The 20,105-nt window shown below is 36.0% G+C and overlaps 3 protein-coding genes across 4 annotated transcripts; 1 reads left to right on the top strand and 2 right to left on the bottom strand.

Annotated features, from left to right (window-relative positions):
- Positions 1–434: 434 nt before the first annotated feature.
- Positions 435–13,198, top strand: LOC106136216 (N-alpha-acetyltransferase 40). The gene is made up of 5 exons (XM_013336692.2): positions 435–595; positions 858–1,114; positions 1,747–1,905; positions 11,871–12,029; positions 12,248–13,198. Exons 1-5 carry the CDS (start codon positions 590–592, stop codon positions 12,387–12,389), a joined length of 723 nt encoding a protein of 240 aa, XP_013192146.1. The 5' UTR covers positions 435–589; the 3' UTR covers positions 12,390–13,198.
- On the bottom strand, positions 2,039–9,523 carry LOC106136214 (UDP-glucosyltransferase 2). Its single transcript, XM_013336690.2, has 6 exons — positions 9,304–9,523; positions 7,477–7,944; positions 7,214–7,384; positions 4,465–4,696; positions 3,912–4,131; positions 2,039–2,491 (listed from the first exon to the last, which is right to left on the bottom strand). Exons 1-6 carry the CDS (start codon positions 9,472–9,474, stop codon positions 2,140–2,142), a joined length of 1,614 nt encoding a protein of 537 aa, XP_013192144.2. The 5' UTR covers positions 9,475–9,523; the 3' UTR covers positions 2,039–2,139.
- Positions 13,199–16,683: 3,485 nt separating the features above from the next.
- LOC106136141 (homeobox protein MSX-2) lies at positions 16,684–20,041 on the bottom strand. 2 transcript variants are annotated; one of them, XM_060949345.1, is made up of 3 exons: positions 19,866–20,041; positions 17,997–18,163; positions 16,684–17,524 (listed from the first exon to the last, which is right to left on the bottom strand). In XM_060949345.1, the coding sequence occupies exons 1-3, from the start codon at positions 19,879–19,881 to the stop codon at positions 17,201–17,203; spliced, it is 507 nt and encodes a 168-aa protein (XP_060805328.1). In that variant the 5' UTR covers positions 19,882–20,041; the 3' UTR covers positions 16,684–17,200. The 2 variants fall into 2 exon arrangements, with proteins under 2 accessions (XP_060805328.1, XP_013192054.1); XM_013336600.2 differs by lacking the exon at positions 19,866–20,041 and adding an exon at positions 18,779–18,914.
- Between the last annotated feature and the right edge of the window lie 64 nt (positions 20,042–20,105).

Genomic DNA, 20,105 nt, shown 5'->3' with positions numbered 1-20,105 from the left:
AGAAGGCATGTCATTCAATTGTTTTAAATTTCGCGGTTTCTTCTCATTGCGCCCAAATAGGATTGCCATATTTATAAAATATGTATCTACATACCTGTGCCTTTGCTTGTGCATTTCTTACATAAAATGTGATTGATAAAAAATCGCATTCTTTTATTAAATTAATTATGTAGAAAATATCGTACATTTGATTTGACATAGAATGAATTTCAAATTTCATTGATTTTTCGGGGTGATTATTATTGGATGGTGAAAAAAACGTAGTGGTTATATTCTCTTTGATGGTGGATTATTTACTTTTTATATGTAGGTCCTATGTGTCGTAAGTATTCAGCGTAATCCTAACCCCTTGACCGCATTGACAGCAATGTATAGAATATAAATGACGTTTCATTTTCAATTAGCAAACGCGTGTTTGTCTATGAAAGAAATAAATTAATGACATATGTGTCTATGATAGCCTGTCTTGTTGTTTGTTTGGTTTCTTTGATTGATAATTTTCTATTATTTCCCGCCGTTTTATTTTATTCTAATAACCGTAGTTGACTTGTTTGTGCAATATCAAATAATAATAATAAATCGGAGCAATATGGGTGTAAGTTTAAAAATAATCGATCTCGTTCGACCACAATGTTTAAACATTATAATAACCCACAATAGTAAAAGATCGGTGAAGAATTATCTCTCTTGAATGTTAATCACCAATCCTACATAATTCATCTGTGTTTCTCGTTAAATTGCATTCGGTCTTTCATTGAACATCCCGTAAATGTACATCCAAAAATTATTTGTAGGTTAATTTATGATTTGATAATACTACTTCCTCTCCGTTTTACTCATTCTCTTTTATGTTTCAGAAGAAAACAACAGCTTCTGCAAATAAAAGTAAAGAAAAGCGGCAGGCAAGGAAAGTGGAACAGCGGCGCATAGCTGATGGAATGTCTTATGTGAACTCTGCCAACAAGTTACAGGACCTGTCGTCGTTTTGCAAAGAGTTGCTGGTGTACAAAGGCAATGACCTTGAAGTCGATATGTACATTCAGAGGGCCTCACAACTGGAAAAACCCATTTTAGAATGGGCTATAGACCTTACTGAACGGAATATGAAGAAATTGTAAGTATTCAAATCTGTTTAATTAAGTAATTGGTAAAATTTTAAAAACGTCCGTGACCTATAGTTTTTTTTTACGAATTTTTAAAGTTTTCATATAAAAAGTATATTAAAGGTCATTAACTGCCAAATGGGCAGGGGGGGAGAACCTGTAAAGAAAACAAGTATAAGAATTAATAGATTTCTTTAACACCTATCTAAACCTAATGTATCCTTACCTTTTTTGACTCAGTTTGAATGCTCCGCTTTGTGTATAAAATACAAACCATACCCCCCCCCCCCCACAATCTCCCAACCCCCTCCAGAGGTATTCGTTTCCAAAGTTCGGCCAAGTAATTTTTACAACCTCAATGTAAATAATAAACCAAAATGTAAGACCAATAACTGGCTGAAATTATAACCATGACATCAAAGACAAATATAATTCAGTTAGTCACAGATAAAATAATATGATCATCCAGATCACAAAAATCCCACTGCTGTGTGTATGAAGTACTATATTAAATCAAATGTGTGGCAATAGTGTGCATCTACTCGTAACATCTTGAACACTAGATGAGTTTTTAAGTCCACTTAGGTTTGATTAGAAATAATCAAGAGTAATGGATTATTATTGAGAAATTGTAAACTTGCAGATATGAGACTTGTGCATGGGGTTGGAACAAAGAACGGAAAGTGGAAGAGATGACAGACGACTTAGCATGGTACCTCATAGCTAAAGACAAAAATGGCACTCCACTAGCATTTTCACATTTCCGATTTGACATGGACTTTGGAGAACCAGTTCTCTATTGGTAAGAAACACAAAATAATTCTTATTTTCTTCAACATAGTACTTACCTATGTATTTAAATATATTTTCCTATAAATATTTTCAATCAGCAGGTGGTAATGGTGGTCTTAAACACTGTCAAATAAGGCAACATAAACATTACAACAATATTTTATTTCATAAATATCTTACACATAATTATTTACACCTACATTATTTTATTTTATAATACAATCTCGCTATCATTGAGCACTGGTCAATTAGCTTTCACCTTGTACTTCCAAAGGAGGCAGAGGAACAGGCTTACATTCCTCCTGAAGAGTTGTTTCTCGAAGACGAGTTGCGAAGGCAACCACCGAATGCACCTAGTGCATAGATAGCGGAATAATTTGTGTAGAATGTATATGGTCATGGCAGTTATTACTAAGCTAAGGGCGGCTACATCTAGGAGTATGTATTGGGGGAAGGTGAGGTCGAGGGCGGGGGAGCGGAGGTGCCGTGCGCCCTTGTGTCGGAGGACGTACTCTATCCAGTACACTCCCGTCTCGAGAGGCGGAAGCGGCCGGTCCAGGAATATGTCACGCAGTTTTAGGGCATTCTCTTTGTACCTGGAATATAGAGACAATATTACTTAGCTATATTGAGACCATACGTTTAAGAATACTGGTTTCATATTCAGTTGAAATATTCCTCACAATTTTTCCCTAGCAGCATCTAATCAAGATTTAAGATTTATTATTGCAATAGAGCCAATTTTGTTACAATATTTGTATACATATACCATCATTAAAAATATTTCAACCATCTTTCCAATCACTTCGATTGGTTTCAAATTTCGATGCATTTGTCAAATCGACCCTGAAGTAGAACATAGTATTAATTTCTCGTAACTTTTTAATACATTATATGAAACTGTGGATATTATCATTGTAGTGAGAGAGGTTATCGTGCTGCCGCTGTCACCAACAGCTATCGCATCGAAACGGCAATTAATAAGAAAAGCGGCCGCTCATTCTAAGAAGCGAAAAAATTAACTTATTAAAATTAATATCAAGTGAATAAAAGCTACGAAAGATATGGTACAGATGAAAAAAAGAAAACTGAAATTCACTGTAACAATAATTATTATTTCTTCGAAGTGGATAAGCTCATGTTTTAGACTGAGCTTGTTTCGAATACAATTTTAATAATCTATTTGCATAACTACAATAAGCAAAAGAAAATGTGTCAACCACTAGAAAAAGCAATGATCTTAGTAATAACTGACATATTTTCTCGAAAGCCGGGACTGGAATAAATAAACTGTCTTGGTATAACTACATGGGCTTCATAACTTTATTAACTAGTGTCGATGTGTTGCGGGCCATGTTTTTATGACGTACAATTTTTAAGAATACACTTGCATAATTAATGTGATCGAGAGTAACAATCAAACAATAGAACTAGCAATTTATCCTAAGTCATATCAGACTTGACGGAGACACCACTGATAAGGCAGCTTGCAAAAACATGTCGCTAGCCGATTAGGTCGGTGCCAGCATCCACTATATCACTATGAATTGTTTACACTTAATATTCGTAAAGATAATTTTAATTAGAGACCTATGGCCCTTAATAAAAAAAAGTGTCGTTGACTTCTAAAGTGCCGATTGCCTTGTTAACATTAGATGGTTAACCCACTAACCGCCACGCGACCATTACAAACAAACCCAGAAATCTTGTTTCTGAATAATGGTGCCTGCAAAATTTATTCTACTTAAAAATGATAATGATAGAACTAAATCATATCATCAACAACATGTTTGTTTAGTATTTAATTATCAGGTTGGGTATGACCATATCACTATAACTTGACTTTAACGATAACAAAGCCCTTACATGCCGTCCAATTTAAATAAATATATATTTATTTCTTGGTACTAATTAGTTATATTTTATACGCTAAAAGCATTTTTCACGAATACCAAGGCTATCGTGGAATTCACTTTAAATAAATACATATAAGAGTGTTTGATATAAAATACTTACTTATGGTTTGTAAGCAAGTCGTTCAAAGCTTCCGCCCAAGAATGGATAGAGGTTTCTTTGAGCGTGACAGTCCTGGCGACGCCGCGGTCGCTCATGGCGCGGGCGTTGAGCGCTTGGTCTGCATATAGAGGTACAGTCAACATGGGCACCCCGCACGCTACGGCTTCCTGGGTCCCGAGTAAGCCCCCGTGGGATATAAACAGCTTGACGTTTTGATGACCTGCAATAAAAATATTAAAGTTTTACCTTAAATGTCATCCTAAAAACAAAGTGAGCCCCTCACTTATCATAATCCTAATTGATATCGCGTCAATTTGTTAAAAACTTCAGATTTATAAGATAAGATACTCAAATGTATAGTTGTTACGAATTGTTTATTTTTTTAAAGGAAATCAGTGAGACTTTATATGAATAGGATAATATGATCAGCTGATGGCGCACGGCGTTCCCGTTCCAAACTTATCATTGCCTTCAAATTTTATGGACTATTTTAATAAGTATAATGTGTATAATCTGCATCGAGTTCTGAAACCAAGCTACAAATATAACTTACATAACGTAGCATACTGCGGGATCCAATCCATGGTATAGACGTTATCCGGCACTGTGAGGTTTCTGGCCAACATGCGCCTGTCCATCTTGACGAGGATGGTCTGACTGACGCGGGAGAGGGCTTCAAAAATCTGGGCTAGCTTTCTGCTAGGAATAGTCTCGATGCGCGACATGGAGCCGAAACTCCAGTAGATCACGCCTTCTGTCGCCGCGTCTAGGACTGATTTGAGTTCCTGTTGAAACGAAATGATTCAAATAAATTTTATGCTGCACGATGGTCTGGTAGATAATAAAAGACATAGTGTGTAAAACAGGCAGCTGCGTCTCGAAATCAATCGAAGAAAGGGCTTTTACTTGCTATTCTTTCGACATCTAATCTGAATCTTAAACCATCCACCTTGACCTTTTCCAAGGCTATTGACTTAGTTTACGCCTTAAGGGATAAAGACATGATATATGTTTCTAGACTTAGTTAAACTATATCTATTGGCCAAGGCCTGCTTTCGATTAAAAACAAATTCAAACGCCCTCGCATTGGATAGTTCCTAGTTTGATAAGTTATTTATCTTTATTTGTTTACAATTAATATTTCAAGTACAGGTCAAATGAAACTACATCGCCCATAGTAGACCTGCGTCCAATAAAAACAACATATCGCCCTTGTGTAGGGTTGTTCCTATTTTGATAATTTGTTTATCTTTAATTGTTTGTAATTTAAGCATATTGTCAAATTATATTACACCGCCCTTTTAATTTAAAAACTAAGGGGTCTATAAAGCTCAAAAAAAAATTATTAACTTCAAAACAATACTTGAAATCTGTGACAAAAATTATGTCAATTTAGATCAATTAGGTGGAGAAATCTCATTGTGAGACAATAAATTACACTTTTTTCAACCATTTTTCATGACAAAGAGTATTTACAAACAATTCAAAAGTAGGTCATTCATTTATCCATTGATCGTGTATGTGCCGAGTTAGAATTTGGCAATAACAGCTTGATTCATTAGGCTTTATCTGCGAAGCCAGAAGGTCGAGGGTCGTAGGTCTCGCGATAGTTCCCTGTTGCACTTGTGAAAATGGGTTAATAGTCGGCCGCACAACGCGAAGCACTTGCATACTGTTATTACTCTGAAGATTCAATAACATTCGATGAGAAATTAATGTTGTGACTTAACCCCATTATCTGGCATCCTGAGCTGTTTATATCACAGCTTAGACGTGCATACATACATATAATCACGTCTATATCCCTTGCCGGATAGACAGAGTCAACAGTGTTGAAAAGACTGATAGGCCACGTTCAGCTGTTTGGCTATATGATAGAATTGAGTCCGCTTAAAACTTTGTGAAAAATTTATCATGCTTTTTAACAGCCGTCTAGATTTTATGATGCAAAAAATAATCTTTGTCTAGTGGTTCCCGGCACTTTACTTCTCAAGTAAGTCGTAAAAGGCGACTAAGGGCTTTCCCTTAGTCGCCTCCAAAAAATATTTAGCTATACTACTGAACGTGGCCTTTCTCTTCAAGTCTGTTGGCTCTGTTACCTCGCAAGGGATATAGACGTCATCATACGTTACTATATGTAGATATCTTTGTGTAGTCAATCTATCTAATGATGTTGTTTGTTACTACTTTTTAAATAGTTACTAATCGCATTGGTATTTTCATTGACATCAACAACAAGTCTTTTGTCAATAATTATGAATGTAATTAATGTAGCGGTCCTTTCTCCGTAATAGTTAGCAATAACACAATAATAAATCAACATTTTATCAAGGACTAGCCAATACGTGTTTCTAGAATACTCTATGACGGGGTTATCATGTAATAAATAATTCGTCCTAATAAGCATTACCGCCGCTAGTTCCTTGAATGACACTTATTTCCCAAACGCTTCCGTCTTCGTATTAATTGGATCACGTAGCTCATCGATATTACCGCATGTGCAGTGTAAAGGTCTGTTCAATTCATAATCATTATAATTAACTATTTATTTATTGATGCAAATCTATGATACATACCATATACAAGTATCACTTGGATGGATTTGGATGTTATTTACAATGTATAATTACTGTCATGTGGTTTGCAATATCTACAGTTTGTACAAACTGCACTGCGTTTGTTACCGCTTTTCCTTCACTGACGCTTTGGAAGCGGCAGTAAACTTAGTTAAGTAATTCATTTGACGTCAACCAATGTTGTGAAAACAAAAGATATGACAATTATAAACTGATATGAAGTGTCTCATATTTATTAATAAAATTTTGAATTTGAATTTGTTAACGTAATTAACCGAAAAGGTTTTAACGACAGTATTTGCTTTTTCTGAACCCTTCGTAATTTACAAAGTAATTATTAATTATTATGATATATAGTGTAAAACTGTGAATAGTGATCACTGCGCTATCAGTTCTCAGATTCTGGAGACACCTATCAGACAAATTATACAATCATGACGTCATACAACAACTAGTTTACTAAAAATCAAACGTCGATCTATTATTTTTTAGATTTTGTGTATCTCTTGTTAAGCTAGTTCTTATTTTAGAAATAAGATCCAACCAGTTGATAATTTTGTTTTCCCGGGTTGGATAAAGCAGTATACCCTAAATTGCCTGTATTATCTCAACTTTAAATTTACATATTTTACCAATATAAATTGTAATCTATTCTGACTAATTTTTATCTCCAGCTTATTTTTAAAATTTATAATATTACTACATTTTGTGTTCCTGATGGCTTACCTCAGGTAAATTTTGGGAGTCATCTAAATGTAGGCCTCCAACTTCCACCAAACCCGGTACCAAAGGACGCACTTCGTTGATACTGAAGTGGCTGTTAGACAGAACCAGGCTGTAGTTCTGCGCTAGACTTTCCAATTTAGGACCAGGACCAAATAGTTTATCAGCTATTGTCTGTAAGAGATAAACAAAATAGGTTATTGTGCCTCACTTGTTTCGGAGCTAAGCGATATCAAAACTCTTATGTACTCTGGGTACATACTGACCTGAGATGGTATCTGTGACTTATATTTGTATAGAATCTTTGCCCATATTACAGACATTGTGTTTAAGAATCTTTCCAATAAGTTCATCCTTTGACCAAAAGGCGTCATGTAAGCGGGAACGTAGGCCGTTGCTTCTGGATTGCCTAGTTGCTCGTTCAACCAAGGCAGAGGAACGCTTGAGAGAAATCCCACTACCGGTGCTTGGAATCTTTGCCCGAACGGAAGGAAACACTCGCTTCCAAAAACTTCAACTATCACTAAGTCATAATTGACTGAGGAATTAAGTAGCGATTTGATCGCAGGCAATTTAGACACAGTATCACACGCGTGGACACATTCTGTCATTATGTTCTCCAAGTTTATCATGAAGTCTGGCTTTAACGAATGGTGTTGTTTTGTCAGGTTGTTTGTTATCTCTGGTATGGTCCCTGCCAGACTTATAACTTCTACGTTTGGTGGTGGGTTTTTCTGAAAGAAGAATCAAATTGTTATTATGTATAATAGCGGCGAAATTATGTTACGCCTTCGAATGTAATATAATTAATGCGTGCGATAAGATGATTCAAACAGAGAGGTGAAAGGCCATACGATTCCTTGATAGTACCACTATATCAAACAATATTAGTTAAACAACTAGTGTAATGCGTACCTTTAACCAAAACTCATTTGAAATTCACGTGCTTGAATTTAAGTGATATTGTCAGTGCAATAATTTGGTGATATATACATATGTTGATGAGATTATTCATGTGTGCTAACTACCTACATATGAATGACCGATCATCACCTTGGCAGACAAGTTTTGGACTCAAGTTCGTTGACATTATCTTTAATAGAAGTTAGTTTTGTGAAATCGTTTTTGTATTTATGGTAGGGTTGTCGGCCCAATTTAGATATACGATTTACGATAATGGCACAAGTATCATACACGAGTTTGTCCCGTGCTGTCTGATAGGTGCCTCTTTATTAAAATTTAACATACCTAGGTTACATTAACATAACTTGTTCGACTATTCGTACTATTCGGTACTAATGATGATCATCTCTATGTGGTACTAATGGGAGTGATTCCTTTGTGTTGACATTTAAGGCGGGTTATGTGTTTGTTTCGCGATCGACAATAAACCGATCTCCTCTTTAAAAGTTTTTATCAGATAACAAGACCCTGCATATTGTTTTATGCCAGAATTTCCTATTACTGCCACCTTTTTTTTGCCGTTTTGTTTCCCTAAATTGAGTAGGTAAGTGTCGATCTACTGGCAAAATTTTATGAATTAACTAAGGGTTATAAAAATTTCAGTCGATGGAAAATAACATATGTATTAAAATTTGATAAAATCCCCAAATAAATACTTCGTAGTGAATACATTATCACGGGTCCGCCCCGCTGTCTAGTTGATATCACTGGACGAGATCACGACACTTCGCAATGTTACAATTATGTGTACGATATTTTTAATCGCAATTTCAACTGTAAATTACCTTAAAAACATTAGTATCTGAAAAAGTTTACAGTTCATTTCACATGATATTGCATTTTTTCGTTGGCACCATAATTTTAAATAGCCATGTCACATAATAGGAGAGCATTTATTTTGTAAGTATTTCTTGACAGTTTTATAAGTTCTTAGTTGATATTGAACTGAATTTTATACTGATGTTCTTTACGTAGGAACTTGAAATCCCTGCGTTAGAAAAAACATTTGGGAACTCTAGAAAATTTGATTGCCTGCCTGCAGGCCTATATGGCGCGAAATGGTTACTCATTTTTACAAGCATTTTAATTTTCACTACAAAAATATAAAAACGATAAATTGGCTTACTTACCATTGGAAAATGCGAAATGACGGTGAGTTGGTGTTGTTTCCTGGCTAGTGCTTCGACAAGCCTGCCGTACATGGCATAGTGGCTTCTCGTGTTGGTCGGCAGCACGGCCAGAAGGCGGGCCGCGTGCCCGGCCACCGCGCACAACAGCACCAGGCAGACCCGCACCTGCATCTCTCTGCTGCTCCACTCGGTTTGCGCAGACGCCGCGCCTCGCCTCTACAAACCTCGCCTGATAAGCGGTGATCGGTGACGCGACAAACCCCCGCCCGCGCGTACGCCCGACCGCGGTCGGCCCGCCTAATCGCACCAAAACTTTCTTCAGTCATTCTTACATTCACCCAATGTCTAGTTTTCTATGTCAACCGCGGCGGACCATAATCGTTTAGAGTCAATGTGCTGCGTATCTTGTGTAATGTTTAGAGGTGTGCCCTTTTGATGTAGGAATACGTCAATAATCATCATTTGACGATATGGTTTATCGATCATATTTATTCATCAAAAACTTACAAACTACCATTAAGTTCAGGTTAATGCCTAATCATTATAGGTGTGGACCTAATTCGATAGTGAAGAATCATGTGAGTTTTAATTATTTATCTCTTTTTAATTTATTGCAAATTTCTACACGGTAACGTAGCTGTATTGTAGAAACCGATTCTTCACGTTTAAATATCATTATAATAAACAATGTACAGAATTACCTACTTTTTTCTTTCTAGTAGCGTATCTCTGATTTTATAGGGCAGTAAAATATTTATAAAAGCGCGTTTAATATAGGTACCGATATTTCCTAATTTCCTAATTTATTATATATTTTACATGTAGACATGCCATATTAGTAGGTATACGAGATGTGTTGGTACTTTCTCACTGTGTACAACCCTAAACAACATAGCAACGGTTAAATATTATTATTTTCTTAAGGTATTATGTATTTAATTGTTATGTTATTTTTGTTAAGTGAGCAAAAAATATGCCTGCTAATTAAAAATAGTATTTAAATCACGCGTCCTATCTACCACAGTGTTTATCGATGTCTCCACGGGTCAATACAATATTTCTTCTCCGTATAAAATTCATAGAGCTAAAACTTAAATATTTCAAAGTTTGGTTTAAAGTAAAAAAAAAAATTTAAATATCCTACTTGCATATTTAAGTTTTTCGTATTCGATCGTTCAGAATAGTGTGTAATCGATGATGATGATTTTTTTTATATGCAGAATGATTCACTTCTGTAAGTTTATCTTTTTGAAATATGCAGAATATACATATATAAAGGGCTTTTAGAAACTTAAAATCCCCAATCCTCGAGTTTAAGTTGGCACACCAAATTACGAGATTTCTACAAAGAAGTAGGTATTCCTACTATCACAACATGGCCAAACCTTATGTAACCATATAAAGATATAAAATACCTACTTAAAACTCGATTTAGAAATTGCATTACATTTCTGATGATATCGTTATCGTGTGGCTTTTGTGAACCGTTTTGTTAATCAGTGCCTATATTATTTTTTTTACGTCAAACTTCGCGCCACGATTATTAAGAGGAATTGATAGTTCAAGTTTTTTTCTCATTCATATCGTAGAAAAGTCAACTAATTATAGATAGAATTATGGACATAAATATAATATTAATGCTTTGTTAGCCAAGACATTATAACAAGATTCCTGCCGAGAATATTAATATAGAATAGAAATATTCTTCTTGAATGTGACTTGGCAGATAAAATAAAAATTCTTGGATTTAAACATACGAGTATATTTACCTGTAGGTATGTTTTGTAAGGTCATTGTAGCTGTCCTTTCTGTGTTATCCAATAAATGCAAAATGAGAAAATCTAGGGCAGTCGAGCAAAAATATTCGACCAACGGATAACATAATAGTATCTGTCGTTGTTGTTTACTTGCATCGCGCCAATTAGTTTTTATTGTTTTACCAATGACTTGACCACCGCACGCGGAGGTCACATTGCACCGCCCGACCAGACGGGGTCGATTCGATACGTTTATCGTGGCAATGGTATCATCTAGAAAAACAGCTAATGTACTAGCTATACTATCATCACTAATTTAAGAACTATTCGGCGAAATACGACGTGAATTCTGTACAGTTCAATGCTGTTAATTATCATCACCAATTTAACAACATCCGGATGAAATAAGACGTTTATATTTTATCTGTGTAGTTTATTACTGATTATTTTATGAGCAATATTGTTTGAATTAAGTTTATTGTTCTAAAACTCTATTTGCCTATATAAACGAATTGATTACTGAACGAATAACATATAGAGAAACCTGGCAGGCAACTGGATGATTTACCGTTGAAAACCTTTTTTCTAGCCCCTCAATTCTATATAACCTGTTCGACACCAAGGATGTCCTCTAAAAGAGCCTTGGGTAGGGAACGATCGAAGTGGACGATACCTTAGTAAAAAAACTATTGGGACAAAAAGCAAATGTCCAACTTTTGATCTTACACATCATGCACTTTGTAATTTTAATTACCCGCATAAGAGATTTACAGTAGGTATCTACTGTTTGATTTTATTTTATTCTTACAGTTACGAAGTGCAAGTGGAAGCTGGCGGGCGCCGGCGCGGTCTCGGTCAGCGCGTTCTCCGCGTGCTGGAGAAGCTCGCGCAGTCCACGCGCATGCGCTTCGTGCGCCTCACCGCGCTCACGCACAACGCCGGCGCGGCCGCCTTCTTCAGGGCATGCGGGTATGTGGATATAGTATTTCCCTTTCTGGGTACGTAGAACCCTATTATTGTAGGTATGGGATTAGTTTATTTCGATATTTTTCACAAACAGGTACAATTAAGCGTATATAAATCATTACAATAATTATGTCGATGAAATGTTCCTTCACACTACGGCACAGGCATAATCATTTAGAAGTGTAACACAAGGTTATGAAGTAATATATTTTTATTTCTAGGTACAGTCTAGATGAGACAAGCCCTGCCTTAGAAGACGCGGCCCATTACGAGATTCTCAGTAAAGCGACGGTGCCAGAAGACGGCAATGACGCACTCAGTGACAGTATGAAAGCAGTCAACGTAAACCCGGCGCAGTCATAGTATTCACAGTAGAATAGTGACGTCACGAATAATTATTATAAAAGATAGGGTGGGTATGACAGGAATAGTACAATTAGAGGTTTTAAATAAAACCGCAAAATGGCAATGACGCACTTTGTGACAGTATAAAAGTAGTCAACGTCAACCCGGCGCATTCACAGTTAGATAATGACGTCACGATATATAATTATAAAAGTTAGAGTAAAACCGCAGGATTGGCACAATTTTTTTCAGTGAAGCTGCTTTGCCAGAAGTTATTATAAAATGAAAGTACATTATAAACAGTAATTCCTTTCATAAGTGGGGCACGTGAGCCGGAACGGTTTCTTGACAGGAATCGTTCGGCCTGTGTAAACTCCAACGATGATGTCACACTAATAATAAGACGCAGTACAATAGGGTGGCATAATAATATGAACTTTTATCTATCTACAGTGGGTTGCCAAATTAATAGGGACAGTCGAAAAATATTGTTTTTTTACACTTTATTGGTCCATAACTAATTAAAAACGTTGTTTTGAGTTATAATTATATTTAATAATATTAGACACACATCTTACAAGTAGTTTAAACAAAAAAATAACAGTCTTTGGGTAATTAGAAAATATTAGCAGGTATTACGAAAATGGCAATGAGATATAGCTAATATTTTGTCACATTTCCTTTAGCCTGAATGAGTGCTTCGATCCGCCTCGGCATACTTTCTATGCACTGTTTGGCACTTTCCTTTATTTTAGGGTTGTGGTGCCACACATTTATTAATTTTTCGATCAGTTTTACCTTGGTGGTTATCACTTCCTTGGCAATTTCCGCCTTGGTAATTTCCCATAAGTTTTCGATGGGGTTCATGTCTGGAGAATTGCCAGGCCAAGGTAAAACTGGTATATTGTGGTCTGCTAAAAATTTTGTTACACTCCTTGCTTTATGGCATGGTGCTGAGTCATGCATGAACATGAATTCCTCCCCCTCTGAGAACCATTCCCGGAGTTGCGGCAACAAGCGAGTTTCTAGGACCTGCCTGTATTGGTCCTGTCTCATGGTTCCCTGGACAATGTAGAGACGCCCAACCCCTTTAGCACTTATGACAGACCATACCATTATTTTAACAGGGTGTTTAACGCGTTCCACAATGCAGTCAGGGTGAAATTTCTCGCCTGGGCGCCGCCTGACAAAGTTGCTTTTGTCGGCAAGAATCTCAAATGTTGATTCGTCTGAGAAACACACCTGAAAAAAAATATTTATAACTTATATGAAAATCTTTTTAGATAATATACCATAATATTAATATAAATTATCAATTGACATTAAAACTGACCTTGCTCCAGTCTTCAACACTCATCAGACGGTGTTCACGAGCCCAAGCAAGTCGTTTCTTCTTCATCGCCTCTGTCAGTCGCGGTTTTTTAGCTGGGCGATGTCCGGTCAGGCCTTCCTCTGCCAACCTACGCTGTACAGTTCTCTTCGAAACTTGTATTCCAGACTCCTGTACCATCTGGGTTAACAATCCAGCACTTTTCTTCCTGTTTTGCAAACACATATCCCTGATTTTCCTATCGGACCGTGGTGTCGTAATCCGTTTTCTTCCGCATTTGCCTTTTCTTTTGGGCAAAAGTGGCTGATCTTGATCCAGATTTATTTTTATTATATTTACTACCGACTTAGAAACACCAGCCAGTTCTGCTATCTTCCTCTGAGAATGACTTGTGTGCAAAAGAAGGGTTTTAACCTCAGATTTTTTTCTTGGAGACAAATCTACCCCTCGACCCATAGTGAAAGCTGTAAAAATAAAAAATTAATTAATTTCGTCCTAAAATCAGCCCCAAAATACTTAAGATTTAATAAAAATAAAGTAATACTTACTTGCAGTCAATAATAATTTCACAAAATCACAAAATAACTTTTTAAAATAATTAGTTACTTATTTTACTTTTACACGTGTGAAGGACTGCGCGTCTCTCCCGATAATAAAATATTTTTACAAAATAAACAAATCCCATAACACTTGAAATTTACTTTCAAGTTGATCTGTAGAGGTGCTGTGAACATAAAAATACATTCCAGGACCACTTACACCACTTGAAATAGCAGTCAAACGCGCCTGAAGAAAAAATATGATAAAAAATGTGACTGTCCCTATTAATTTGGCAACCCACTGTAGTTGTTGCGATTGTGAAATTGCAACAATTTCATATTTGGTATTTTGATACGCTGTTGCCATGGTACAACAGGGAAATTCATTACTTCAGGTGATAAATGTATTATAGTTATGTCTTACGATGTGAATCTTGAGCGTAATTAAAAGCAAAACATTGATAACAAATGAACTCTCAATATAAATGTATAAAGGTGTGTATGTAGTAAACGAATGTTTGTTTATTTTATATCTAGTTGTAGTTAGTTTTAGTGGTGTGCTAGACACCATTGTGAATGGTGTTAAGAAAAGACAAAATGTTATATTTAAGCTCGCGGTGATGTCCCTATTTGATATTCCACTACATTTTATCTATCTGAAATAACCTCACTGTTATATAATGGTGTAAATAAATATCGGGATAATGAAATTAAAAAAAAAAATTTTTGATGTTTTTGACAAGTCTATTCAAGGATAATGAAATTGCAATAAATATTGATTGATGTAAGTGCTTGATAAGTCTATTTAAATACCACACGAAGATAAAAAAATAAAAAGTATTTAATGTAAATAGCACAGGACATGGTCAAAAAATCAAAATTGCGATCAAAAACTAGTAAGTTTTTATTACGATTTAAAGAAAAAATCTCACTGAGTGAGTGTTACAGCACTCGTTATCAAAACAGATAAGCAAGTGCGATCACCCTTCATAATCTCCGGGTCAAAAAGTCAGAGGTAGGCAGTAACTAGTCGCTAGACATCGTGTTCATTCACCGATCTGCCCGCCCATAATGCGCATGCGCACGGGTCGTGTTAAAGAATCAAGGTGCAATATCCAGTGCTCTACATTATGTCTTGGCGATATAAAAACTTATTATGTATAAATAACACAGATTGAGTTTTAGTTTAAAACTAAAAAAGGTTAAAAGAGTTAAAAATAATTGACTAAGCATTTTTATTTTTTATATTTATGTCTGTATTGTCGGTATGTTAATTCTTCTTGTCATTACTAATGTTTTCTCAATAAAACTGTTCGGAACGTAAAGAAATACAATTATATGTATAGTAATTCTTTTGCTAAAAATAATAATGCCTTAAAATTATACAGCGTATTTAGAATCTGTAATTCAGTTTTGAGATTTTTTAATAAGTAAATAAGGTTTTTCTAATAATTTCTTTTATTTGCTTTTGCAATTTTATAATGGTTAGGCACCTGAACCTGGCGACATCTGTGGGGTTTGGGGCTTAGTTTTAGGTACTCGATTAAACGTGTCAGGCAAGTTAACGCTAATTTGTATGTAATTTCACGACCTCTAAGCAGGTGGACTTCCTGCATAGTTCATCATGGGTTGACCACGACCACTTAATCTTTCCTGTGGGATGCTCTGAATGAACATGACTTGAAACTTGCTCCTACGACCGTATATTCAGAAAAAAATAAAACGATACAAACTTAGTCTGGGGACTAGAAAGGACCTTAGTGGGTGTAAATAAAATGTCCCGTTCAAGTACTACTAATACAATTTTAAACGAAATTCTTTAGTTAGATTTGCATTTACTTTCTAATTCATTTCTATAGTTTTAAAAAGCGTACGCGTAACTATAGTAACTAACTAACTACCAATGGACCATTGGTATCGATAAGAGTAGTGGCTCGCGACTATATTGAATGAAGACCCAGTGCGGCCTCAATACAACTGCTAACTGATTCTAACTGGTTACAAACACAAATATGTATGAAACACAGAGCTGTAAAGGCAACCCAGCTATAATTTTAAATTTTATATATATTTATATATTATATATAACTGGTAAAAATATACATAGGTAGCCTAAGCAATATATTCTTTACATTTTTCTCATACCCCGTTTATAGCCCGGGAGGCATTTCAAACATCTGCCATGTTTTCTGAACAAGTGCTATGAAGAGATTAATCGCTATTCAAAGATATCAGAAGATGAAAATGTTATTTGGAAAAGTTCTGTATGTAACACAAAATCACACCTCTTTCCCGGAGGGGTTTAAAAGTTCTTGTACGACTAAATTTTTCTATTGATATTTTTTTTATTTTTCTAAATTGGCATACGACGCTGAGGCTCATGGGGTCGCTAGAAGTAATCCTTTCATTTCAAATAATAGATTATTACCATATAAATAAATTTATTTCAATATAAAATGACACAATATCTTTATCACAGAAATTATTAAAAACATAGGTTAATCGCACATGACTGGTTATTCAGGAATTTTGTTTCAGCTGTGTCTTCTTTGATCAAAGTTAATTAATTACAGTTCCAAGTAATCAGCAGCATAAATTTTATCTACGTTGTCAAGCAAAATTGTATACATTATTTATAATTTAATTTGATAGACTCATCCATCCTAATCGCGTGCCGATTATTATTTATCTCCATTATTACTCAGAAACCGATTGCGTATGACCTGCATTATGTCATCCAGTATCGTTTGAATACTATCATACTATACCTAAACAGAGCGAAGAAATATATTCTTTCTCTTAAATTTGTGTGCTTGCACCCTATTTTTGATTGGAGGCGGACCCCAGGCATCGTAGCATAAATAGGCGAAGGCCAATAAACTGATGAATAATTTTATGTTGTAGCCCTTCCCTTTCATATACTTTTCATACGTATATAAATAGGCAGTTCGTATTTGGTTTCATTCGTCAATACTTTCTATATCAAGAGGCGTTTCTGACCTTTCACTATCGTTCGATGGACTTCTCGACTGAGAATGAAAAGGTAAAGGTGTGACGGTCAAATCATAAGCCATTCCACTGTCTATCGCTGCATCTTCATGTGTAGAATTATCAGTTAAGAAATCTCTAGGTGTGGAGTGAATGGTATTTGTATACGGTATCCATCGAGTTTGCGGAGGGTGGACGCGTGGTGTCGCGGGCAGAGTCACCGAACTTGGTGGAGCGATAGTGGTAGTTTTCTCTCGTCTTTCACGAGCTCTTCTATTTTGAAACCAAATTTTTATCTGAAACAATATAAAAGACGCTAAAAGGTATGTACCCCTTCTTTACTGGCCTTGTATACTAATATACCTAGAAACATAGCTCAAAACACACTTGGGACAGTGTTTGTGAAGGTGGGCCACATAAAAAAGTATACCTACTCTACTTAAAACTGTCTACCTAGATTAAACAAATGAAAAACTATGTGCATAACGTAAAAATTAAGTTACAGAGCAATTTGAGCTGGTCGAGCTTAAATTTAAGTTAATCTGATACACAGTCGGATACCTCATGCTACCTTCCGAAATCTGAACCCCGTATGGGTCACAAACTAAAGCGACGAAAGATAAGGCAGCAACTGGATTCAATATGTAAGTTGCGGAGGTCAGACGAAACTTGCTTAGTGTGACAACCTGACTGCCCAACTCATTCTTCCCAAATAGGTAAGGAGGCAACCGGCACTAACGCCAGAAAAAAGCGCTTCATGCCACTTACCCTGTCATCCCTTAGTTGAAGAGCTGCTGCTAAGGCACGCAATGCAGGGGGAGCGAGGTAAGGAGCCCGAGCGTAGGCGGCCTCCAGCGCCGCCGCCTGCGCTGCTGTGAACGGCACTCGCGCATGCCGGCCGGATCGCCGCGCGCGGCAGGCGCTACTTGTTGATCCTACAAAATATTAATAAATAAGTTAAGTACATATAGACTTTGATTTAATTATTCTTTGTAGAATATGTAGTTACAGGGTTAAAAGAGCCTTTTACCCGAAAACAAGGCCACGTTCAACTGGATATCAGATTCAAAGATAGATACATATCTTGATTGACTTTTAAAATTACACGCAGAGATGCCCTACACGAATTTGCTTATTTCCTTAGGAGACTTTTAACGACAACCATGGGATTTTTTAAGTCTGATGGGACAGGGTTCATCGTAGGCATCCTACCTGATCAGAATTTGTACGGACTCATATCAGCTCAACAATTTGGATTGTTTTCACAGTAGGTATACCTTACACATGGTGTTTCGTGTTATTCGTTGATACAATTTTTTATTTAGATTTTTTTTAAGTTTATTATTTAGGTTATGTACCTAGTCATTCTATGATGCAAATACAAAAGGTAGCTGTAAATATGTACCTATATATATATAGAATTAAAATAAATAGTCATTAGCGTTTTACGCAATATGTATTTGTTATTGTCATCTCCGCCTTAAAGCAATCAGATTACCTACATCAGACTTAGATGTAAATTACTAATCGCGACACTAAAAGATACAAACGTGGAAGTCTCGGCGGCCTGTACCGAGTGCAGCACAACCAGTTCGGCACCTCATCGTTCTCCCTTCGAGGATCCTCACTCAGAATCCTATCGATGCTGAAATCCGATCTGCACCGACCGACCCGAGACACGTCCATTACGATAACTTAACCAAAACTAACCATCTTTCCTACATTCAAAAAAGCAACCTACGAGGGGTGGAACTTACCTCGGCCACACCCCAAACATTACTTGCGCATCATCCCCTAAACTTGTAATTGTATCCCAAATAAGTAGATGTTATCTTCTGCCGCAATCGAGTAGAGCACGCACCAATGACCACACGAGTGTTGTGACGTCCGTCCATTCATACAATTTACCAGATGAATGAGAAATGGATACTGTTTGCACACAAAAGAATGTTATTACTTTAAGGGTATGTGGGAAAATTAATACGTAACTTACAATGTGCAGCCATTGTGTGGTATGTAATATGATATCTGTTTTTGTGGCAACAAATTAAAAAGTCATTAGAATTTCCGAAGTGATTATAAATCTATTATTAATCTCTCAGAATAATGACGTTGTGGTGCTACGCAATCATGATGAATGGCATATAGGTAACTAACTACTATACTTTTATTTAAATTCAAAACAATAAAGTAGGTACAAGGAACAAAGCTAAGTGCAAGCATGCCTTATTTCATCTATTTTCAGCAAAAAAAATGTGGTGAAATTGCTTTTGTCGACGACAACTCAATACAATTGTTTGCGTTTTAAAGATAGGTTGGTCTGATAGTTAAAAGTGGCGTTTATAATTGTTTAGTAAGATACCGCCCGCAGATAATGCGATTGCATCCTTTATAGCAAACAAATAGATAAATACGAGTTAACAACGACTTACACATAAGTTGTGCAGATGTTTTAATATTTCTATGTATTTGATTTCTCCACCTTAATGTTTAATTTTTCAGTTACAGTACAGTAGCCAGTCCAGCCAATGCAATGGATGCAATGGCTGGGGGAGAAAGTATATCCATTATAGATACCTACAGAATTATTTATTAACTCTTTAAAACAGAGTAATCCAGTGAGTTTTTTTAACTTACTTGAGTTTTTGGCCATTGAGCTAAATGTACCTAATTAAAGTTAATGCACCTTAGTTCGTCTAGTTGAAAAATACGGAATCGAATATATTTTTTGTCCATAAGCATGTCGATTGTTTTTGTTGACAATCACTTTTTAAAACAAGGTAGTGAATGCACATAGCCTTGTACGAATAAGAATGAGGCGACGGAATTTTTTGCAAGTTCACCCGTCATTATCAGAGAATCTATATCGTACGTAGG

This window comes from Amyelois transitella, chromosome 18 (genome assembly GCF_032362555.1).
Source record: "Amyelois transitella isolate CPQ chromosome 18, ilAmyTran1.1, whole genome shotgun sequence".
NCBI classification, from domain to species: Eukaryota; Metazoa; Arthropoda; class Insecta; order Lepidoptera; family Pyralidae; genus Amyelois; species Amyelois transitella.
The sequence above is the reverse complement of the archived record's forward strand: the minus strand, read 5'-3'. Positions and strand labels throughout refer to the sequence as shown.